The sequence below is a fragment of the Cervus elaphus genome, chromosome 33 (genome assembly GCF_910594005.1).
Source record: "Cervus elaphus chromosome 33, mCerEla1.1, whole genome shotgun sequence".
Classification (NCBI taxonomy): domain Eukaryota; kingdom Metazoa; phylum Chordata; class Mammalia; order Artiodactyla; family Cervidae; genus Cervus; species Cervus elaphus.
This window is the reverse complement of record NC_057847.1, coordinates 70199284-70224261: the sequence shown is the minus strand read 5'-3', so window position 1 is coordinate 70224261 and position 24978 is coordinate 70199284. Positions and strand designations below refer to the sequence as shown.

General features: G+C 45.3%; 1 protein-coding gene across 1 annotated transcript; it reads right to left on the bottom strand.

The window, feature by feature from the left end:
* Positions 1–9959: 9959 nt before the first annotated feature.
* Positions 9960–24588, bottom strand: DDX18 (DEAD-box helicase 18). The gene is made up of 14 exons (XM_043894569.1): positions 24411–24588; positions 22176–22733; positions 20788–20919; positions 19255–19390; positions 18561–18661; positions 18242–18441; positions 18040–18154; positions 16072–16211; positions 15160–15321; positions 14668–14820; positions 13977–14090; positions 12590–12646; positions 12087–12264; positions 9960–11635 (listed from the first exon to the last, which is right to left on the bottom strand). The coding sequence occupies exons 1-14, from the start codon at positions 24493–24495 to the stop codon at positions 11493–11495; spliced, it is 2274 nt and encodes a 757-aa protein (XP_043750504.1). The 5' UTR covers positions 24496–24588; the 3' UTR covers positions 9960–11492.
* Between the last annotated feature and the right edge of the window lie 390 nt (positions 24589–24978).

Sequence of the window (24978 nt, the reverse complement as noted above, 5' to 3'; positions counted from 1 at the left end):
TTTCCATACCCAAGCAATGAGTAATCCAAAAAGGAAATTTTAAATTTCATTTACAGTATCATTAAAAAGAATAAAATACTTAGGAATAAAACCAACCAAAAAGGTTCAAAACTTGTAAATCAAAACTACAAAATATTGCTGAAAGAAAATTTAGAAGACTTAAATAAATAGGGAGACATCTTATGCCCATGCATTGGAAGACAAAATTGTTAAGACAGAAATAGTTCCCAGTGTGATCTACAAATTCAATATAATCCCTATCAAAATCACAATGGCTTTCTCACAGAATAAAAAACCTGATCCTAAAATTTATACAGAACCTTAAGGGGCCCCCCAAATAGCCAAAATAATTTTGTAAAAGAAAAGTAGAGTTGTAGGACTCATACTCCCCAAGTTTAAAAGTTACTATAAAGTCAGAATAATCAAAATAGTGTGGTACTGGCATAAGGAGAGATAAAACAGACCTCTGGAATAGAGGGTCCAAAAATAACCCCATATATTTATGGCCAGTTGGCTTTTGACATCGATGCCAAGACCATCCAATGGGGGAAAGAACATCCTCTTCAAAAAATGGTGCTGGAACAGCTGGATATCAACATGCAAAAGAATGATGTTAGATCCTTACTTCACACCATACACAAAAATTAACTAAAATAGATCAAAGACCCACATGTAAGAGCTACAACTCTGCAATTTTTAGAAGATAACATGGAGGAAAATCTTCATGACATCATTAGTTAACAAAGAAATAAAAACCAAAACCACAATGAGACATCACTTTACACTTACGAAGATGGCTGCCATCAACAGCTGGACGATAACCAGTGTCGTCAAGGATGTGAAGAAATCGGAACCTTCATACGATGCTGTTAAAAATGTAAATGGGGCAGACACTTTGGAAAACAGCCTGGCAGTTCCACAAAAAAAATTAATCATGAGTTACTATTTGACTCAGCAATTCTACTCCAAGAGAGATGAAAATTTGTGTCCACATACGTACTTGTACACAAATGTTCATGACAGCATTCTTTATGAAATCCCAATACAGAAACAACCCAAAGGTCAATCAATGGTCAAATGTGTAAATAAAATTTGGTATAATCATACAGTGGATTATTATTTGGCCTTGAAAGGGAATGTAGTTCATTTGAGGGTGCTCAGTCACTCAGTCATGTCCAGCTCTTTGAAACGGCACAGACTGTGTCCGCCAGGTTCCTCTGTCCTTGGAATTTTCCAGGCAAGAATACTGGAGTGGGTTGCTATTGCCTCCCCCAGAGGATCTTCCCAACGTGGGGATCAAACCTGGGTCTCTTGCATCTCGTGCACTGGCAGGCATATTCTTTGCCACGGAGCCACCTGGGAAGCCCTGAAAAGTTCATGTGACAACATGGATAAACCTTGAAAACATGCTACATGAAAGAAGCCAGGCATGAAAGGCCTCATATTGTATGGTTCTATTTATAAGAAAGATACAGGATAGGTACATTTATAAAAACAGAAAGTATATTAGTGATTGTCCGTGACCAGAGGTAGGGGGAATGAGGAAGCTGCTGATGGGGACAGGTTTGCTTTTTGAAGAGGTGGCAGTGATCTAAAATTGATTGTGGTGACAGTTGCACAACTTCTTGAATACATGAAAAGTACTTTCAGGGGGTGAAATTGTGTGGTACTAGAATTATATAGTAATATACCTCTATGAGTGTGGGCTAAGTTGCTTCAGTTGTGTCCAATTCTTTATGACCCTGTGGACTCTGGCCCAACAGGCTCCTCTGTCCATGGGGATGCTCCAGGCAAGAATACTGGAGTGGGTTGCCAAGCCCTCCTCCAGGGGATCTTCCTGACCCAGGGATCAAATCTGAGTCTCTTACATCTCCTGCATTAGCAGCAAGGTTCTTTACCACTAGCACCACCTAGGAAGCCCAATATACCTGTATATTATATCTCAATAGAGCTATCAAAAAGAGTTCAAAGGGACTAGACTCCTCCAGTCCTTCTGACTTTGCCCTTACTCACGACAGAGTGGGAAAACCCCCAGTTTCAGCAGCCGGTCTCAAATTGCCTCCTTGTCGGTAATTTTGGGGCTGCTCCTGTTCTTAGGTTCATTGGCTACTGCACGATTTCCCATCATTTCCTCCCGCACTTCGCCAATAACAAACAGGTCTGTGGCTGCTGGCTGCTTTGTCCCACCCACTTGTGCTGTGGGATTCAACAGGATTCTCTGTAACCTACTTTTTGTTGTAATTATTGCCTGTGGCTTTTTCTTTTTTTTTTCCATGTGGATTTTTTTGCTCTCTGGTTGCTCTCTTTTTACATGGGTATACAGAAAGATCCAAAAATTATCCTGGCAAGATGACCACCACCTTCCAAAGATTCCCATAGGAGAGCTTTGTCAAGTACCGCTTATGGATATGAATTTCAGAGATTCCCCCTCTCCTCATTTGTTTTTAGCATTTGAGCTTCGTGGATGGGTGACTTGGAGATGAGGAGATGGGGATTTTGGGGGTGATTCACAGTTGCCCACACAGCACTTGATTCGAGCTGGGGGCTACCGCTTTTCTGATGGATCACAAGGGAACCCATTGAGCCCCTTGTTTTAATAGCCTCGAGGCTCTGCAGCTCAGCTGGACTTCTTCAGGTTGTTATTTCATATTTTCTCCTGTGAGTCTTCAACAGTGCAATCCAGCCCACCTATTGCTCAGAAAATATTGCTATGGTAACCTGTTCTGGCATGTAAAGCAGTTACTTAGAGCTGAAGGAGATGAAGGTGGGCTAAAAAACTGAAGACTTCAACCACTGCGCTACCGTTTACTCCCCACAGGCACTTGAAAGGATTAAGGGAAACCAACGCGTTGGGGATGTTGCTGGGCTCTGTCCATCACAGATGAAGAAGGTTCAGTCCAGCTGGAATTCTCAGAGCACACTCCTCTGAAGCAGAGAATGCTGGTGAATTTAATTCCTTGCCACACTGGGGTCTGCAGGAGAGTCTGTAATGAGACTGCCAGATGCCTAATTTGAGGTCAAAATATAGCTTGTTTTAAAGCGTCTTCAATTCCTGTGGAGTTCTATTAAGATTTAAACTCCAGTTTCCACAGCTGTGAAACCTGCTCCAAGGTTGAACGGAGAAGTCCAGGGTTTTACAGACTGTCTTCTAAATGGTTGCCAAGAATCCCGCGAAATGTGCACATGTGCAAAGAAGTCTTTCCACTGGAAATGGGGGAAAGATGCTGTATTAGTTTCATATGGCTTCTGTAATGAATTACCATGCACTTCGTGGTGTAAAACAGCACACATTTATTCTGCAGGAATCAGAAGTCCTAAGTGGGCCTCCCTGGACTAAAATCAAGGTGTCAGCAGAGCATTTTGGAGGCTCCAGGGAGAAGGTTTCCTTGCGTTTTCCAGCTTCCAGCATCTGTCTACATGCCCTGGCTAACAGCCCTTCCTCCATCTTCAGAGTCGGCTGCACAGTACCTTCAACCCTCTCCCCGACTCTCTGGTCTCTGCTTCTGTCCTCACCTTCTCTGACCCTCTTGCCTTCCTCTTTTTTTTTTTTTTTTGCATTTATTTATTTATAATTTATTTTTACTAGTTGGAAGCTAATTACTTTACAATATTGTAGTGGTTTTTGTCATACATTGACATGAATCAGCCATGGAGTTACATGTATTCCCCATCCCGATACCCCCTCCCACCTCCCTCTCCACTTGCCTTGCTCTTATAAGCACCCCTGTGAAGATAGTGGGCCCATCCTGGATAATTCAGGATAACATTGGCATCTCAAGATCATCACTTAATCACACCCACAAAACTTCTTTTGTCACATAAGGTAATGTAGTCATGGTTTCTGGGGATCAGGATGTGGGCATTTTTTGGGTGGGGGCATTATTTTGGCTGCCATAGATCGCAACATATCCTAGGTGCGCCTGTCCTAACCAGAACCTGGTCTTTTCACCTGCATTCCCATGGAGCGGAAAATCCTCCAGGCCCTGGTGCCAGGGGAGCTAGAATGCCACCTTATACCTCAAAGCCAAGTATGCTCTGGGATGCTCTTAGGAAACAAACACTTCTTAACTTTACTTAGAGTGAGGAAGACATCCAACAGCAAAGTGTCCTACTTAAATCAACTACTCACTTGCCAGCCTTCTCTGCCAAACTTCTTTGTCAACTACCCTCACCTTCTCTTTTCTATCTTCAATCTCTCTCTCCTTTGCCCAAGGATATGGTTAAGCCTTGTCTACCCTAAAAAGGTAAGCAGCACTGCCTTCCCAGGACACTACAGCAGCTCTTGACTTAGACAAGGCGGCGGTTCAAGAACCCTTCTGTTTAACAGGAAATCCGGGCTCACTACATAGAATCCCACATGGCTATGTTCAAAACTCTTTACCACCCTCCTTCTGCCTACCCACAAACACTTCACCCTTTTCCATATACATGCTATTCTTCACCACACACCTCACTCCTCACCATCTTTTCATGCAGCTTAGCCAAGAGTAACCACCATTCTCTCTTGGCAAGAACAATTCCCATTGCCTGGAATGTCCTCCGGTCTCTCTCTTCTTCTTCACCCAGGAGATCTCTCCCGGTCCCTCCTGTCCCTGGCCAACGTTCACATTATCCGTGAATCCCCAGGCAGCGTTAGTGGCCCATCCTCGGGGCTCCCACAAGCTCGCCTCCTACTGGATTTACTTTTGTGTGTCTCTACCTCCCCTGGACCACGAATTCTTTACAAGCAAGGATGGGGTTGCTCACCTCTGATGCCACAGCATCTAGCACAGCGCGTCATTCAGAGCAGTTGCTCGACACCGTTCTCCTGGGTGGTGGAATGGCTCCAAGTGTCCTGCTCCAAATTCTCTTTTGACTTCTGCTCCTCCATGCCTCTTCCCCTGGAATCCTGCTGAATTCTCAACATTGACTTGCTCCAAAGGAAGTCCCTCTTCTTGCCCGTAAATCATAAATCTCCTGATTTCTTTTCTATTTGACCCCTATTTATTAAGCCCACATTCTGTGCTAGATCCAAGGGGTACAAAGATAAATGGGATCCAGCCATGCCCTCAAGGAGGGTCTAGATCAGGGCTTCCCATTCTTGATGCTCCTGACATTTGGGGCTGGATAATTCTCTGTCTGGGGGCTTGTCCTGGGCAGTCTGGGATGTTTAGAGCCATCTCTGGCTCCTACCCACCAAGTTCTGGCAGCATCCTCCTCCCAATCATGATGACCAAAAATGTCTGCAGGCTTTGTCAAATGCCCCCTGTGAGACAAACTCACCTTCGTTGAAAACCACTGGTCTAGACGCAGAGACATCAAGAAAGAGAAAGAAAAAAAATTTCCATATGAGGTAGGTGTAAGCACAAAGTACAAAAATGATCAGTAAGAAAATTGGAGACTTGGAAAATATTTGTATGTATGCTGATGAACTGGCCCAGAAGATAAAACATTGCCACATGAAATAATTACAGGGCAACACAAGACAGCGTTTTCATAACGGGAGACGAGAGGGTTGAAACATGTTCAGTCCTTGCTGTGTCGGAAGCTGCTTTGCATTTGGTGATTTATTTCACTCTTACAACAATCCTGCAAGGCAGGGATGGTTTTTCACTAGTCAGAGGAGGAGACTGAGCCAATGAGTCAGGTCCCAGGCACGAGGTGACGCGACGGTGCTTCTGTACCTGCTAATGGCTCCACCTTTTTCTCGGCCACCCTGTCTTTGCAGTCAAAACACGGTCTTTTTCGAGACATTCCGGTTTCACCCCCGCCTCCACTGATGTCTGTCTGGAGGACTGCAGATGATAGTGTCTCATATCTGTGCTTCTTCCCTAATTCCCACCTTTCCCCACCTCCAGTTCCACCCTGGTCCTCCCCATCCTAAGCCACCCTGGTGGCTCCATGATAATGAATCCGTCTGTAGTGCAGGAGATGTGGGTTTGATCCCTGCGTCAGGAAGATGCCCTGCAGGGGGAAATGGCAACCTGCTCCGGTATTCTTGTCTGGAGAAGCCCATGGACAGAGGAGCCTGGGTACAGTCCAGGGGTCAGACATGACCGAGCAACTAAGCCGCAAGGCAACAATGTCTCCACCCTAAACACACGAATCCTAATACGCAATTTGGTATAGCACCTGCTTTCTCTCCATGGCAAACCAAATCCAAATCCAAACTTCACGGCTTGGCTTTCCAGCCTCCTTTCTCTGACTTCTGCCCAGGTTCCCCGCCTGGACTCTCACTGCCTCCCAAAGTACATGTCCTGTTCTGCTAATAGCAGTGAACATTTCTGAAAGGCTTATCATATTGGTTCATAGAATCCTTGTGTGTGTGCATGCTAAATTGCTTTAATGTCTGACTCTTCGTGAATCTATGGATCCCAGCCCACCAGGCTCCTCTGTTCATGGAATTCTCCAGTCAAGGATACTGGAGTGGCTTGTCATGCCCTCCTCAGGGATCTTCCCGACCCAGGGATCTAACCTTCCTGTCTTCTGTCTCCTGCATTGGCAGCGGGTTGTTTACCACTAGCGCCACCTGGGAAGTACAGATGCCCAATAAAGTGGATGGTGTTATTCTTGTTTTACAAATACTCTGAGCTGCTTCCTCTTTGCCTTTGCTTATGCGTTCATGTTACCTGGACACCTGGATTCCCCCTTCCTTCATCCCTTTTGCTCTAGGTAAATCCTCCTTCAAGACTCAACTCTGATGTCACACCTTCCCAAAGCTGCTCTGGATCACTTAACCCTTAGAGATGGTTATTTTCTCTGTATAGTACATTGTCCTGGTATTTATCTCATATCCCTCTCACAGTAAGCTTCTAGAAGGACATCAGCATCACCCCTATGCTCCTGGAGTTCTACCCTTACAAAGTGAAGTGAAAGTGAAGTTGCTCAGTCATGTCTGACTCTTGGCGACCTCACGGACCATAGTCTGCATGCAGACTCTTTACAGTCTGAACCACCAGGCAAGTTATAAAGTGAAAGTCATCAGTCATGTCTGACTCTTTGCAACCCCATGGACTGTAGTCTATGGAATTCTTCAGGCCAGAATACTGGAGTGGGTAGCCTTTCCCTTCTCCAGGATCTTCCCCACCCAGAGATTGAACCCACATTGCATGTGGATTCTTTACCAGCTGAGCCCCCAGGGAAGCCCAAGAATACTGGAGTGGGTAGCCTATCCCTTCTCCAGCAGATCTTCCCAATCCGGGAATGGAACCAGGGTCTCCTGCATTGCAGGCAGATTCTTTACCAGCTGAGCTACCTGGTCTAGTTATTACCTGGTTTACCCTTATTAGATGCTCAAGTACAGGTTATCTGAACAAAGTTGAGACCACTGCTCGTGAGGTTTCTGATCTTTAAAATTTTTCCTCTATCACCCTGCGTGCTCAATCGCTAAAGTCGCGTTTGACTCTTTCCGACTCCACAGACTGCGGCCAGCCAGGCTCCTCTGTCCACGGGGATTTTCCAGGCAAGACGGCCCTGGTTAGGAACAGGGCTGCGAGCCACGCCTCCTGTGCCATCCGCCAGCCGCGCCCGCTCTGTCGGGGATCAAGGGCGCAGGCTCGCTGCTGTGTCCCGTCTGCATCTAGGGACACTCGTGCCTACCCTGAGCAGGATGGAAGCCTGGCGAGTGGCCGTCCCCACTCTCTCCCGGGGTAGCGGTAGGGACCTCCCTATCGCCCTCTTCTGCCAATAAATTGAGGACGATCGATCCCGGGATCCGGCGCAGAGGAGTCGGCCGACTGAAGGCGCTCCCTGCTGGCGAGATGCGGACTCGCAGGAATTGTAGGACACCTCCCTAGCTTCACTGGCCCAAAGCATCCGAAAACATGACGTTTTCATCGTAGGCAGAGGGTGTAGGAAAGCAGGAAAGTCCGAGAAGACATTGTTTTGCTTCCGACCCATCCGACCCCTTTTCTGTTGTTCTCAGTTCAGGGATTGAACCCACGCTGTTTCCTGCATTGGCAGATGGGTTCTTGACCACTAGCCGCCTGGGAAGCCTTCCGGTTCATGCATAAATCATAGCCCTTCTGACTACAGGGGAGGCTTTTCTGCTTTCCAGTGGGAAGTGACCTCATGGACCACCTGACAACCCACAGGACATGCACGCTCTCTGCACACAGGCAGATCAGAGGACGGCCGGCCCCTCAAACAAATGAAGATGCTGGGTCCTAGAGGGGAGAATGGCCGTCTCCACGTGACATCTGTGTGAACACCAACCGACTGGATCCCAGCTGAATGGAGCACCGTCGGGGGACCTTGAGACTGCCTGGCTGGGGGAAGCATGGGGCCAATGCTGCTCTGCTGCCGCCTGCTGTGCTTTCCCAGGAGGCAGAGGCACAACGGCTTCTTACCAAGGAAGGCTTAGGTGTCTCCTTGGCCACCCTGCTTTGTGGATGGCTAAACACACTGACACCATTTCCTGTCTTGGGCATTTTTATTTTGCAAGATGATAGCATTACAAGGTTTAGCAAGATCGTGTATGTGCTTGTATTCTAGACTGGATGTTCCCACACCCAGTGTGCTGAGAATCACCGACTCCTCTGCTCTGCTTAATCTCCTGGGCACAGGGCAAGAAAAATCCTCAAATTCTCAGGGTTTCTTGTGCAGTACATTTCTTGTGTGGCATTTGGGAACTCATGTCCCAGAGCAAAAGTCTGTCGTCCATAGGTGGAGAATGTTCCAACACCTCTTTTTCAGCTGAAGTCCACCAGAACCCAAGGATGCAGAATTTCCAGGCTTAGAAATAGCTGGGGTATCTCTATGGATCTGCATCTGTCACATGACTTGGAAAACAATGTTACAATAGCTTATGACAACTTCTCTAGACCTCCAAGGCTCCTAAGAGCTCAGCCACATGCATCTGTGTCCTCCACAGGTTCTAGCACCTAGCAGGCTCTTAATTCATAAAGATTTACGTTTATGAAGTCATTGTTCTACCAGGACACCCACTCTGAAGAGTAGCCTTGAAAACGGCACGAATCTACCTGATGGTTGTCTTAAGAAGGTATGACAGGACTGGAGCACGCCCCCAAACCTAGGTCTGATCAGAGTTCCAGGGGACCTGGACTGTCAAAAATCCTGTCTATTCTCCAAAAGGCCCAAGCTGGTTCAGGCTTTTCCGAGTCCTTGTGCCTACTGCCGTTGGGCAGCAGGCCTTTCGTGTAGGATTTACATACTGATAAAGACAGCCGACAGGCACTGAGCGCTTTATACGGGACCCCATCCTAGTACCTTACATGTTACTGCATTCGATTTGCACCACCTTACAAAGTAGGTTTTGGTACTTTCTTTGTTCTACTCATTTAATAGGCCCAGGAACGAGACAGAAGGGGAATTGGAATCCAGGCATTCTGGTTCCAGACTGGTTTTTGACCACTATGCATTTCTGAATAAACAAGATCCTTTTTAGTTTATTTGAATTCAGCTTGCACCTGGGCAGTTAAGACCAAAAGAAATCTAGAAATTCCAATAACAACATCACCCACAGCCTGGAGGACCCAAAGGTTCCTACTTGGATACAGCTTGGCTCCCGGCCTGTGCTGCCGGGCTTCACTGGCTAAAGAGGCCACTCAATCCTATTCGTCAAATTAATGGCCCTGCACAGGGGCATAAGGGGTCTTTGTGTGCAAATGGGCCTTGAGATTCTGCTGACTGGCTCCCTCCCATGGGAATCCTGGCCAGCAGGTGAGGTCTGGTTGTCTGGATGTCCCTAGGCTGGACTGGCCTTGTTAGCATAGTCTCATGTAGGACTCCCACCAAGTCCTGTTAGCCATCACAGGAGTACGAAGAATCTTTCCACCTTCTGTTTATATGCTTTTCTCACAAATGGCAAGACCAGTGGACACCAGACACAACGTGACAAGGAGAGCCAGTCTGGGTTCTGGCTGTAACAAGGATCCTGTATCAAGGATGCCACTCCTGGCCTCCAGGACTCAAGTCCAAGCGGACCAAGCAAGGTGAAAGCAGTAATAAATGATACAAAGTTGATGTAATTGTTTAATGACACAGGAAAGTAATGTTATGAAACAAGACGGTTACAAATACTGGGTAGAGGATCACTTACTTCACTTTTGATAAAAAAAATTTAAAAGTATGTATACAAAACACTGGAAGATTAAGTATCAAAATATTAACAGTATTTACTTCTGTTCCAGTGATTAAATATTCTTCTCTGCTTTTGTGTACTTTTTGAAACATGATTATTTCTGAAACAAAGAAAAGTCACTGTAAAGAGAAACAGTTATCAGATGCCAGGAGTCCAGCAGTCAAGGTCAGGAGTTCAGCAATCAAGGTCTGCAGCCCAGCATGTCCAGCAAGAGGGACAGTGGTCAAGCCCAGACGTGGGACAGCATCCTTCTTTTCCTACTGGAATGCTGTTTACCAGACTCTTCAACATTTAATATTCTTAGCACATTTAATAGGAATCTATGAATATTAACTGGTACAACAGCAAAATGATGCTAGCAACTTTGGTTTTAAATTACTACAAAATGTAATAACCATTTTGTAGTTATAAAACACACTAGAAATAAAACATCAAACACACCAGAAATTAAAAATGACTACAACAAAAAACCCCAACTGACTAAACCATTGACTTTGCTATTCTGTTGTGTGCTCATTTTCAGTTTTCACCATAAATCTATTTTCATTTCATGGATCTGGAAGAGGCAGTTTTTCTCAAAAAGATGCTTTTGCCTTCTAAATATTGTTGGAAGTATTTCGAGTTGGAAGGACTCACCAAAATTGAAACCACTTCAAAGAAACAAGTTTGACTGAGGGGTGTCACCATTCTTTGTGCCTTAGTCTGCTAAGTTACCAAATGGAGAAGAGCAGAGACAAAATCTGGGATTTCCCCCAACCTACCCTCAATGTCAGGACTGCTAGGGGCGCTTTATTCAAGTAACAATGACAACGCATATTTCTTACTCCTGAAAAAGTAAAATGGAAAAAGGCTGCTTGTTTTAAAGTCTGGCGTATAAAAGCCCAGTGCTCCCTTAACTGAAGGTGCTTCTTAGGGATTTCCCAAAGCTCTCTGCCCTTTCACACAGCGAGATTTTCAGCAGGGGTCAAAAAACTGTTAAGGTCCAAGAAAAAACTGAAACCAAAAAAAATTGAGACAATTTTCTGCACCACCACCACCTGTCCAGTGTCCGGTCACCTGCCCTTGCTGGCAGGCTGAGACAGCAATCCAAGTCACAGAAAGCTTCAGACACTAGGAAGGCAAGGTACCAAAAGAATTACATTAAAACAGTAACAAGTTTGGGGGAAAAAAAAAGATTTACACTTAGAAACAGCCTATCATCACAAAAACTAGAAAGATGCCTTGCTTTGCTCTTGGGCAATCAAGACATCGCGACCTGTTTTATATCTCCAAAAAGGAGACTCACTGGAAACCTCAGTGCTGGCGACCCAAGTCAATTCATACTCGTTAGATGAGTCCAAATCCTAAATTAACACAAATTCCTTTCTTACAGTGAGAAAAAGAAAATCCATTTCAGGACAAAGGTGTATCTTCAGTGAGAGAACTGCCTGCCGTCAGATGGCTTCCTGCTTATGTGTTTGAAGATCTTTGACTTCTCGACTTTCTTGGCTTTCTGGTAGCCAAATCCACCGCCACCGCCTCGCTTTCTAACTTTGCCGTCATTGCTGTTCACATCTAAAGGGGGCGTTAAGGAAATCCAGCAACACAAAGAGCCAGCTCCAAACCAGCACCCGGGGAGACGCGGGCAGCGGGGCACCAGGCCCACCCCCGCCCTGTCCCGCCACAGCATGAACACTGGAACCAGGAGTGGCCTCGTGACTGGGGGCTGAAACCAGCAGGTAGGGTTTTAAATCCAGTTAATACTTAACATATTACCACTTCCCTGGCTCTCTCTGCCACTCAAATTCCACTGTCCTTTTTTAACGCCGTAAACTGTCTCCTCTCTGCCGTCTGCACCCTGACCACCCCACGCGAGCGCTGGCGCGAGGTCAGTGACTGATCTGACCACCTGGGCCCAGGCCTCCGCCAGAGCACAAGCCAACCTGAGTGCCAAGCCCCAAAGCCCCCGGTCAGGCTTCTGGCCCATAGTTCCGGGACAAATTCATAACCACAGAGAAAAGGATACTCAAATCAACAAAAGGAGGCACCTTGAAGCCAAATGACAGAGCAACCTGAGGCAAATTTAAGTTATTAACATTGAAGATCTGTTTCAGGGAGTGGGAATCATAGGCTCGAATGTATGACTTATATGCTTCCTGGGCTGACTTATGAAGGAAGTAGTTCTTTTCAATCAGTTTTTCAAGCTGAAACAGAAAGAAATATTGACTTTAATACAAGAAAGCACAATTCATCTATAACATCTGTTCCAAAACACTTGCTCCAAGCTTTGTAGTATCTGCAAAATCAGGGTGCAGTGAGAATAATGACAAAATTCACGTAAGGTACAGACTGAAACCAGGCAGACAGTATGGGAATGTGCTCACCAGGAGCTAACCGCAGGAGACAGCAATGACCACTCAAGTCCAGACTTCCCACGTTACGGTAAGGGAGGCTTGGAGGAGAGTGACTGGCGATGAGACACTACAGAGGCGGGGCTGGGATGCCCCCCACCCTCCACCCCCCACATACCTGAGACTGAATGTCAGAAATTTTGGACCAGGAAAACTCAAATTCACTTAATGGAACCTAGAAAACAAAAGCATGCAGGTTAGTAAACCGGGTTGGTCTGATGCAGCTCATTAGTCACTGATGAGACGGAAGGGAAAAGGCTTGTGGAATTTCAATTTCGCGAGCCAGAGGCCTGTTTCCCTGTCTCCCAATGCCAACGGGCGAGGTGCACCCTCCCTCTCCCAATGCAAACTGACTGGAACTCTCCTCAAAGGAAAGGTGTGAAGCTGAAAGGGGCAGCGATGCACGGAAGCCTCTTCTCTAGATAAACCCCTCTGTAGATGCAACGTGGTGAAGCAGCCTTCAGCTTCTCGCTTACAGAGCCACCAGCTCTTCTCCCAGTGTTGGGAAAGCTGCCCCGACACCACGCTGCCCTGTGACTGGGGTTTCTGACCACCAGCTCCCATGGGAGGGATTTCTTACCAGTCGTCTCTTATGAGACAACTGGAAAAATGCCCATGCAGGTGCTGGGGAAAAAGAACAACCGCCTGAGTCTCAGGCCCTGCAGCCCTGGAGGGAGACAGGTGAGTGGGCAGACCACCTGATAAGCACCTGGGGTGGGGGCGCGTGAAGCGGGGATGAGATCAGCAACGCCCTCCCAGAGGAACCAGGAACCAGGCAGCTAGAGAAAAGCTGCAAAGGCCGGATGGCAATTGCTAGGAACTGCTTCTCGTTGGGGTGAGGGAAAATACACCAGCAACATGTGCCAATGAGGCAAACGTCGGGAAAGACAAGGCCGGACAAGCGTTCACTTGTAACAGACAAGAGTTGGTAACAGACAGGCCGGAGTCAGGTGAGGTGGACCGAGACCAGAATCAGAGGAGCTGAAACAGAACCACTTTCCAAAACTGCAGACCGAGGAAGGTGATATGCAGGAGCCACGCTGGAGCTCGTGACAAAAGAGTGGATTCAGGGCTGAAGTTATCTTTCTGGTCAGAGATTACAGACAGTAAAGAGCTAGGCAGTCCCCAGGCAAGGACTGGGGCCCGGAAGAGGAAGGGGTAGGAGTGGATGGGCTCCCTGCAGCTGTGGGTGAGGTGAAGACAGGAGGGGCGCAGGAGCTGAGGAGGAGTCACAGGGCCGTGGGAGAGTGGGGACAGGGACGCCCCGAGTGACACAGGCTCAAGCACAGGGCTTTGTGGGTAGTTTTTGGCTCATATTTCCTGGATGAGACCCACAGAAACCTCATTTGCTAAACCGCTGCACCAACTGTCCTAACAGAATGGTGACAACTTGGAACCCCTTGGACACACCTAGAAACGGTGCGTGAGGCCGTGTGCAGTGGCAAACAATTCCTCTGGAGAGCAATCTGTCCCCGGTGTAAGGTTTTCCAAGTGAAGATCCTTACCTTGGATTGTTTCAGGTAGCGAAGGAAACCCAATTCTTCAGGGCGCAAAATGAGCAAGGCGTGCCCTCTTCCATTCAGGCCTCTGGCTGTTCTGCCCACACGGTGAATGTATTCCTTTGGTGGAGAGAGAAAACCTGAGCTAATACACTGGTCTGCACGGCAACCTTGGTGCTCCCAGAAGCTAGTGGGCCCCCATCCCTTCTGCAGGCGCCGTCCCCACAGAGACGTACCGAGGCCAAGGAGAGCCGGACAGGACGTTCACATTAATCCTATCATCTGTGAAATGACTAGGAAGTGGGCTTCAACTTCATTAGGGCTTTTGGAAATGGCTGACAACTTATATAATCTACCTTTTGTTGAAAATACCTAAAAAACCTTATTTTACTACATATACTAAAGAATGGCATCTATCTCCATAAGCACATTTTATTCTTCTGACATCTACTGATCTTAATAGGCTGCCCCAAGCAGGCGACATTCCTAAGTCAAGTCCCACTGACACCTCTCCAATCTCCTTGCACACACCCTCTCTGGTCCTGTGAAAGCCCTAGCACTGTGCGCATCGCCGAGATACTGCAGAGTTGCTGTGTGGCTGTATGCCAAAGTGGGACTGGGAGCAGCCTGAGGAACAGTCTGTGGGATGGGGTACCTCTCAGGGAACCTGGGGAGATAACCTAAGGATGCCAGTTACCTTGGGGTCATCTGGAGGGTCATACTGAACAATCCAGTCCACTTCAGGAATATCCAGCCCTCTAGCTGCCACGTCTGTACACAACAAGATCCCTGAGTCTGCATTGCAGAACTGGAAGAACGTGGTTGTACGCTTATTTTGTTTCTGCCTTCCCTAGAACCAAAACAAAACATCCATTGGAGGAGGAAATTTGAGAGCATTTGAGGGAGGTCTTGATGTAGAACCCCTAAACTGTGGAACTGCTACTTGCTTTACTTTAAGCTCACTACCTGGCTTATTTCCCCAAGCGATGGCATCTGTTCCTCATTACAGGTTCCCGCTCCCCGCCCCCCCAGCAAAGTTCCCTCCACACAACTGTTATTGTCCCATCAACTGTTATTGTCCAAACTACTCAGAACTATGTCTGAAGGTGAGAGCAATACCTCAATCTCCACAACCTACTTAACTTGGTAAGTGTAAGCTGTTTTTAATAAACTTATCATAACTACTTACATGAATGGCCAGGACAGGCAAATCGATGTAGTTCAGCAACTCATAGTGGTATTTCACGGACTTACAGGATGAAAAGAAGACCATTAGTTTCTTCTTCCGGTTCTTCTTAAGGAATGTAAAGAGCAGGAGGAATCTCTTTTCAGAAGGACAGACAACATATCCCTAAAAGAGGTTCAAGTGAACAGACACAAAATGATTGAATGGATACTTTCAACTTCATGAGCCAGTGTAACTGATGGACAGCACAGATTAACGTGGCACATGCGCTTAAGCCTCACCTACAGCAAAATTATTACCTTCATTATAGTAATGCAGTCCTAAAACAAGACTGATTTTAAATCTTTTGATTCCTTTTATTGGCTACAATCACTGGATACTAAATATTCTCCATATTTCTGAGACTACTGGTTATCAAGTTCTTGTAATCACAGTATACCAATACTTCTATTAATTGGAACCTTCTAAACATATCAATGACTCATCTTTAGAAGGTCCTTAATACAAGATCCCAAATAACCACAGCTGAAGTGCATTATTCTAAACAACATCGCAAAGCTAGGTGAATATTATCTGTAAAAACCAAATGACCAATGAAAGGTTTTTAAGCTAAATTGTTACAGGAAAGAAATATTTTACTCATCAAAAGACTCAATCTTAAAGTTCTATTTTTAATCAACCTGTTTTGGATCTTTGTCACCTCAGTTACATACTTGAAACCAGCCTCGCCACCTTCTAACTCACCTCACATCTTAGCCCAAGGTATTATTGAACAACAAAATGCATTTTACGCATATAAAATTGGTGGTATTATTATTAAGTTCATTAACCCATTTGCTTTTCAGAGGATCCTCCAAACACTTGCAGGGAAACACCAAAGGAGATCTTTAAAATGAAGGCACTGACAAAAAGTACCTGCTCAAGACCGTCTACAGTTGCATGAGCTTTGTCATCATCAACACCAACATACAAAGGCTCCTTTTTCAGAGAAATCCTCGCCAGGTCTTCAACTTTTCGAGTTTGTGTGGCAGAGAAGAGCATGGTCTGTCTGCGTGCTGAAACATATCCATATAAAAATAACCCAATTCTTTCAGGGAATTTTTAGAATTGCTTCACAACTAAAAACACTTTAAGGAGGACTTGCAGAAAAGAGAAACATGGTATCAGTGTAGACAGTAGGAGAGGAACAGCGAGGACAATTCTATGTTTATAGCTTTGACAACTAAGTTGAAATGGACAATTTCTGCTAAAGCTCACTTAAGACAGCTTACTTTCCGACTCATCTTTTACAAAATTTTAGCAAAGTGAATTCAGAAATATAAGCATCTATCAGAATTTAACATTTATTTCTGCTTTAAGAAACAGCAGACTAGGAACAACAGGGATCCTCCTCAGTCCTATACAGGGCATCTGGACGTGCGGCATCTACACCAAACTTAGTGCTGGGAGACCGAATGCTTTCCCACCTAAGGCCACGAGTGAGATAGAGCTGTGTTCTTTGGCCAGTTCTACTCAGGAGTACACTGGAGGGTCTGGCCAGTGCAATCAGACATGAAAACAATAAAGTGAAAAATTTTACCTCACATAAGGTATGAAAAAACCTGTACAGTGAAAACTCTGAAACACTTCTGAGAGAGATCAGGGAGCTGATAAACGGAGATCTACCTCATTCATGTGCTGAAGGACCCAACTTTATCTTCCACCAATGACTGGAGACTGACAAATATTCTCACATTCACACAGAAATGCAAAGGATGAGAACAGACTAAACAAATGAACAAAGTTGGAGGATTAACACTACCTAATTTCAAGACTTAACGGGAGGGACTGGGACTTCCATACTCTGCTGATGGGGATGTGAAATGTTACAAATTACCCAGTCACTCCATTCCTAGATAATCACACAACAGAAAAGGTGATATACGCCCATAAAAAGAGTTGTAGGTGGATGTTCATAGCAACCTTATATGTAACAGACCAAACCTGTTAACAACACAGTCACCCATCAACAGTTAAACGGGTAAACAAGTTGAGGCATATTTATACAACAGAACGCCAGGGAGGAACAAAGCGAAGAACTACTGAAAATGTAACGGCACAGACAAGTCACAGAATTTGCTGAGCACAAGAACAGACAAAAAGACAGGGATACCACATGATTCCACTCACACGAATCCCTGAGAAATGCAAACTGATCTACACTGGCAGAAAGCAGGCCAACGCCACCTGTGAGAGAGGAGACCTACGTGCAGTTGTTCTAAGTAGGGGAGGGTTGTTGCTACTGAGGGAGAGAGGGAAGGATCACAAAGGTGCATAAAGTAATCTTTGAGTTACGAGAATATTCACTGTATTGACTGTGGTGATGGCTTCAAGGTATAAACAGGACAAAATGTATTAAATCATATACTTAAAACATAATAGTCTTTATATGCTTTTACATGTAAAGATTATTACGTTAATTATCTCTCGATGAAGCAGTGAGAAACAAATCGTATAAGGCACTGAACCATAGTGTTATTATGGATATAAGCAGTTTATAAATGTTTCAAGTACTACAACCAAGGTACATACAACTTAAACGTAACGCAGAAGGCAACAAGTCGATGACTGCTGGAAGATGAGAGGCGGGGCGGCAGGGATGGACAGGAATGAGACATACGTTAAACTGTTAACCTTGCACTGTAAGCTTCAAACGGCAAAACCACTGCATTAAGTCACCAGTAAGATCGATGTATATATTGCAAACTACCTCTAAGGCTGACCGGCACAACTACTTCACTTGGTTAAATTACAATGCTGACATTAATAGGTTTCGTACAGGAAAAATTCTCAGCTGCTTCCAACAGCTACTCTGCAAACCACATGAAGATGCAACCCACTTACTTGGCAGAAGTTTGATGATTTGCTTTAATTCCTCTTCAAACCCAACATCCAAGATACGATCAGCCTCATCAATAACCAGACACTGGAGGTTTTTATACATGAACCCGGGGGTATTCTGACAAGACAAAGGACAGAACGGGACTGTCAGCTGCCGAGTGAGTCTCTCAGGCAGAAGACGGGGCGGCAAACAGTGTCCTCTCACCTGCATGTGGTCCAGGAGACGGCCTGGCGTGGCCACGATGATGTTGATCCCATTGGCAAGCTTCTGCGCCTCAGCAGACCTGTTACTGCCACCCATTATTAACCCATATGTGTGAACATGGTGGGTCATCAGCTCCTTAAGGACACCAAAAGTCTGCATGGCCAGTTCCCTAGTCGGTGAGAGAATAAGGACTCCTGTTCCTAGAAGCAAAACAGGATATATGGTCAAAGCCAAACTGTAGTTACCACCAGGAGTCCATCCACAGGCATGACAGACTTCTAGTTAGATTCGGACAGAGACAGTGGGCTCACAGGCTTACCATTCCTGGGCATGAACTTTAACTTAACAATGAGTTCAACTGCAGGGATGAGAAATGCCAGGGTTTTGCCACTGCCTGTTTTTGCAGCTGCTAGGAGATCCCTAAAAAATAAAAAGGAGAAACATTTGCTCTAGTCATTCAACAAATATTTACTGAATACCTACCATGGACTATCATACATGTTTCAGGTACTGAGGCTAGATCATAACAAGAAAATAGTCCCCACCTTCTCTATCACCAAAATCAATCATGTGGGTTAAACACTTAGAAATAACAATTGTGCTAAAAACAGAAGTGAACAATTTTCTCCAAACATCAATAAATAACCTAAAGCCTTTAATGAAGGTTAGATATATTATCCAACACAATGTGAGATCAATAGACCATACTGGTATTTTTTTCCCAAACTATTGGCACTAAAAACAGAGATACTGAGTGTGTGTATGTGTGTGGGCTCAGTCATGTCCAACTCTTTGCGACCCCATAGACTGTAGCCCACCCGGCTCCTTTATCCATGGGATTTCCCAGGCAAGAATACTAGGCTTGGGTTGCCATTTCCCTCTCCAAGGGATCTTCCCAACTCAGGGATCAAACCCGTATCTCTTCCATCTCCTGCATTGGTAGGTGAATTCCTTACCACTAGCGCCACTTGGGAAGCCCAGAACTAATGCCCAAACCTCAGTGTTAACCATACCTGCCTTCCAGAAGTGGTCTGACACTTTTATGTTGAATTTCAGTCATGTGTGTAAAGCCCATTTCTTTTATTGCCTTCAGAGTGTTCTCATTGACAAGATTAGTCAGAGAATCAAATGAAGTATCCTCAAAAGCTCCTAAACAGAAGACAGTTTATCATTAGCAAATTTACCTTCTCTGAATAGTTAATATTGCTAGTTTCCTAAATTAGTTTTGCTGATTGAAAACACTACTGGGTCGGTGTCAAGCTTAGAAGAGCTTCTTCCAATAAGAAAAGACTAAACACCAGCCATTCCTATATAATAAGAAAAAGGCCTTATACTTGTTGCAAGTTTCTCCACTGCTAATGGCTGTGTAATCTAAAGCCTATATTGTAACAAAATAACAAAGAGTTGGAGAGGTGGTACAATCAAGGGACTTATGTAAAATAAAAATGCCAAGGTGGGGGTGCACTGGGGGAGAGGTGGTGGTGTGAGGTTGGCAGGGGCAAATTCAGAGAGAAATGAAATGTTTAAGAAACCTGAAATAAAGACAGAAAACACTCAGTATATAAACCGAGTATGAAGTCATCAAAATAGTAACTCTCACTCCAAAAGGACAACTGAGAAGAGCCGGACACGCCCCGGATGGTGAGAATGCGCCAACACGTCAGGTGTGCGGCGGTTCTCCAGGGGGTAAGGCGTCAGACCACCTGGGAGCTCCCGGCTCATGCCCCAGCTACAACCCAGGCGCTGGCAACGTGGGCACCACTGCCGTCCTGGGACGGGTAATTCTTTGCTGTGAGAGGCTGTCCCATTATAGGAGGTCCTGCAGCATCTCTGACTTCTACGCACTGGACCCTTGTCACCTGGTCCCATGGTTTACTGGGACAGAGGAGGCTTAAGGGGTGCAGGACTTTGAATGGAAAAACTGGGATGGGTCCCCCTACCTAGGAGGTAAAATTACCCTGCTTGAGAACCACTGCCGTGATAACCTTTGCAATTCTGATTATACAGGTTGGGTTGTGGGCTTCACTATTTTAATAAGCAAAAACCCCAAACCAAACAACTCAAGTAACTGCTAGATGTTTCTAGTTGGGAGCAATTGATTCTAAGCTCTTGACTCTACAGATAAAGAAACGGAGGTCAGAGGTGACCCTGGCACAAGCCCCTCAATGATGTTAACTCCATCCTCCTGTTAGGAATGGAGCCAGCATTAAACCTCTGGGCTGCAGACTTCCATGCTGACGATTTTCCTACTGTAACATGGAAAGTGTCAAACCAAAGAGAGAGAGAGAACCCAAGAGCTGTTTGCGTGCGTGGCAAATATTTAATGTTAGGGATACAGAGAAAGGAAAAACAGAGAAAGAAATAAGAACTGAAACACACAACGTGGAAGATAAAAAGCAGCATTTAGATACAAAACCACTTCTTGTCAGTACTTATTAATATATTTTTTTCCAGCTAAATTAAACACTACAACTGAACCTTTAAATCCTATAATCCAGGGAGGTGTGACATTTTAGAAATCTATCTGGAAAAACACTGATAATTACCTGTCAGTCCCAGGGGCAGGGTGGGCACTTCGCTGTCCTCATCCTCATCTGGCTTCTCCACACTGTTTTCTGTTTCTTCAGGAGCCTGAGCACCATCTTCAGCAGTGTCCTCAGCTTTTGCTTTTTTGGAATCTTTGGTTTAAAGGACAAATACCCCCCAATTTTTTAAAAACAAGAATACCAAATGAGATCATAAAATAAAAGATGTGTGATGCAAAAAAAAAAAAAAAAGCATATTTTCAAAAGCTTAACACATTTTCAGTTTTAATTTCTGGGTGACAGAAACTGGCTGGCTGGTTCCTTGAATGTAAGCGGTAGGAGGAGAGAGGGAAGGTTTCCTAACTCTTCATTCTCAGCATATATTCACAACTTTCAAAACAGTCCCCTAAACTACCTTCCCAGTCCTACCTCCCATCATACTCTTAAATGTTCTACTTTGGGCCAAATAGGTTAATTCCATGCTGGGCTTTTAAAAATTCATGGCAGTTAGTGATGCTAGTTAGAACAGAATTGACCTAAACCAGAACCCAGGACTCTGTAACCCAAGACTGGTCTCTTCCTTGGATCTTATGACCACCTCTGTGGGAATCGGTCAGCTCTGTAGGACCCACACATTCAAAGGCCACGAATACTGTCAGCTGGACTTCAAGGCTTATGACTTCTCTTTCTGTTGAAACAATTCTTAAAGGTTATCAATAGGATTTAAATTTCCAGTCCTGAGAGTAGAACTATCACTTCCTCCAGCATACTCAGAACAAGAATCCTAAAGGCACTAACAATTTTAGAACAGGATTACAATTGCTTTAAATCAAAATTGTAATGTCTAATCCTCATGCTTTAGTCTCTGTCTTGTTTCACTTTTTGTTTAAGCAGTTTCTCATAATTTACAAATGCATTATAGTCTGTAGGCAGTAAAAAGAGAGCCACGCATGTTTAGAAAATCCAATGCATCTTTCCAGATGAAAACTTTATTTCAGACAAAAGGTGAATAGGACATGCTAACGCAGGTGTCAGCAAATGTTATCTATAAAGAACCAGATTTGTAAACACTTCAGGTTTCGCAGGCTGCATGGTCTCTGTCATCACAAAAGTCAAGTAAACACATGGGCATCACAGCACTCCAGTTAAGCTTTACTGCAGAAATGGGCAGAAGGCTGAACAGTCCGACCCTCCCCTGAAATCTCTGCCTGCTCACAGTTCAACTAAAATGCCTCTTCTTTCACTAAACTTATTCAGTCCAATGATCTTCTAAATGAAAGTACCCCTCTTCCCCCATCCTGGACATTCTATTCACTAGGGAATTAATGTTCCATTTATTCAGAGAAGAAAGGCAGAATGATAACTTGAAAAACTTAATGGCTTAAGTTAAAAAGAAAAAAAGTACATACCAGGCCCCGCATCATCCACCATTTTTCTCTTTTTCTTCTTCTTCTTCTTTTTTGATTCTGAATTGGGACACTGCATTGCTGCTTCTCCGCTGGTCAACGTGGTAGATTTCTTGGAGGCTTTCTTAACTTTGACATTTTCCCCTGTTTCTTTAGATACATCTCCATTTGGGGTTTCTGACATGCTTGTATTTACAGACTCTTTCATGGATTTTTTAACTTTGACAGTTTCCATGGCTTCCTTGGATAGGTCTCCATTGTTGGCTTCTGACAAGTTTGCATTCATAGACTGTTTTCGGGACTTTTTTACTTTTCCACCTACTCCTGCTTCTTCAGATATGTCTCCATTTTGGGCTTCTGACAACCCAGCACTCATAGGTTGTTTCAGGGATTTTTTAACTTTTCTGCTTCCTACTGTTTGTTTAGCTATATCTCCATTTTGGGCTTCTGACAAGCCCACATTCACAGACTGCTTTAGGGACTTTTTAACTTTTCCATCTCCGACTGTTTCTTCAGACACATCTCCATTTTGAATTTCCGACAGGCTCACAGCTGAGGCACCTGTTTAAAAACAGAAAACATTGTGACAAAGGAGAGGCTTGCTTAGAAACCCTGGAATCCCTAACGAAATGCCGTGGCTTCCAGTACTGAAATGATCTAGCTTTTACTTCCCTGTTATGAACATTAAAATGAGTTCCAATTTTACAGTATTTCACTGCAGGACAAGTAAATTAAAAACAGGGAGAGAATGCGGCATTGATTTTTTAACTTCAGAAAATCACCTCTCTGTTCATAAGGAGTTAAAAGTCTTAAACAAGAAACCTATGGGGCCAAACAATGGTATTTACAAAACATACCTATTAGGTATTTGATAATTCTACTTTCTTAGATGTCAGTGAATTGAAAATTCTGTCGATGAAACTACTTATTTGCCTTGATATTTATTGTATTTAAATGCCTAACAATGTTTTACAAGTTTCTATTTATACACTGACAAAGTACCATCTTTTGTTACCTTAAACTACCAAGAAGAAGTCAGCAATGCTATGTTATTCCATAGGAAATGTAAACATTAGGGAACTTCAAAAACATTCCTAAAATTCACACACTTGTTCCCTCCTCCAGGATTTCTTTCAATCAACTAATCTCTGTAGAAAACCAACTAGTGTAAGGCAGTATGCCTCCAACATTGCCCTAGGGGGTCTTAAGTCTAATAGGGCAGAGGTCCTCAACCTCTGGGATCTAATGTCTGATGATCTGAGGTGGGAGCTGATATAACAATAACAGAAATAAAGTGCACAATAAATGTAATTCGGGCTTGAATCATCCGGACCGCCAGCCTCCGCCCGCCCCGCCCCCCCGACCCCCCGCCCCGTGAAAAGTTGTCTCTCATGAAACCAGTCCCTGGTGCCAAAAAGGTTAGGGACCGCTGTTATACAGGACCTAAAAAGGCTAACATAACTAACTTCAGGATGTCTGCGCCACCGTAAGAAAGTTAGGACTGCAACCGAGGTAGGTAAAGAAAAGTGACATTCAGGTAAAATGCTTTTCAATAGTCTTTGTTCTAGACACAAATACGCAGAAGCTCCTAAGAAATGTGTAACTTGAAGTTAGGGAAGACGGGAAGACAGGGCAGGAGCAAATGCATCACGCCTATGACCGTGCATGAGACACTTTAGGAGATGAACTTCCGCAGGAGTCGAGATAGAGTGCAGGTAGGTAGGCGAAAACAAAGGTACCAAGTATGTCCGTGAAATGAGTGACACCCAGCTTGTTTTGAAACGATACACACACGAGATAGACGATGTGACAGGAAGATGCGCGGGGATGAGAAAGTCCCACGTGTCTGCTGGGAGATGGGGGTTGGCGATGAGGTGGACCCTAGAGGTCGTGAAGGAGTCGGAATAGGGACGGTGAAAGTGGGGCAGTCTGGTTCAGCTGGAAGCACAGCTGGAAAGAAAATCAACCGGGGTCCTATCCGCGTTCTGAAAGGAGAAACTGCTGTTGAAAGGTCAGGGGCAGATCTGGGGCAACGCGGCGTCGGCACCTGCGCTGGGCCCGAACGGAGGCTGCCCCGGGCTGCCTGTCCCCGCTCCCCAAGCACGCGCGCTCTGGGGGAAGCTGCCAGCGCCACAGCGGGGCTGTAGTCACCAGCGCCGCTCGGTGCCGTGCCGCGCCTCGGCCCACGTGCCGGCTCCCTCCGCAGCCCGGGCCGCCGAGAGGTTCAGCGCATCTCACCCTGGAGCTTTAGGTTTCGTTGTCGCAATTTGAGGTTCCGCTTCTCGATCTTCTTGCGTAAAAGTTTCATCGGTAAATGAGACATGTTGCCGGTAAAGTGCCTTCAACGCGGCGCCACAGCCCAGCTTTTCGGCTCTCCCAAGTGACGTTAGTTCCTCTCGAGTCACACGTGCGCAGTGCGGCCAGCCGGAAATGCGTCATGGGAGCACCCCCCCCCCTGGTGCGTAGAGGAAATGGGTCCCGGGTGGAAATGCTTCCGGGCGCGCGGGCTGTCCTACACTTGTGGAGAAAGGATTCTATGCGGCGCCCTCTCGGGGAAAGGAGGCGCTGCCCGGCACGGGGTTCCCATTGTATCCGAGCCAGTAGCGCGCACCCCGGTTACTTGGTTTTGTTTGAGCTTCCCTGGGCGAAGAGTGAAGAAGCAAGGCCACAGGGAGTCTACATTCTCCATTCTGTTCCTATTCTTTTCGGATTCTGGACGATTTAAGTCGAGTAATACCTAAGTCTCACACATATGTGTTTCCAAACTTGTTGACCACTCTCCTTAGTGAGAAATACACTCACTTTC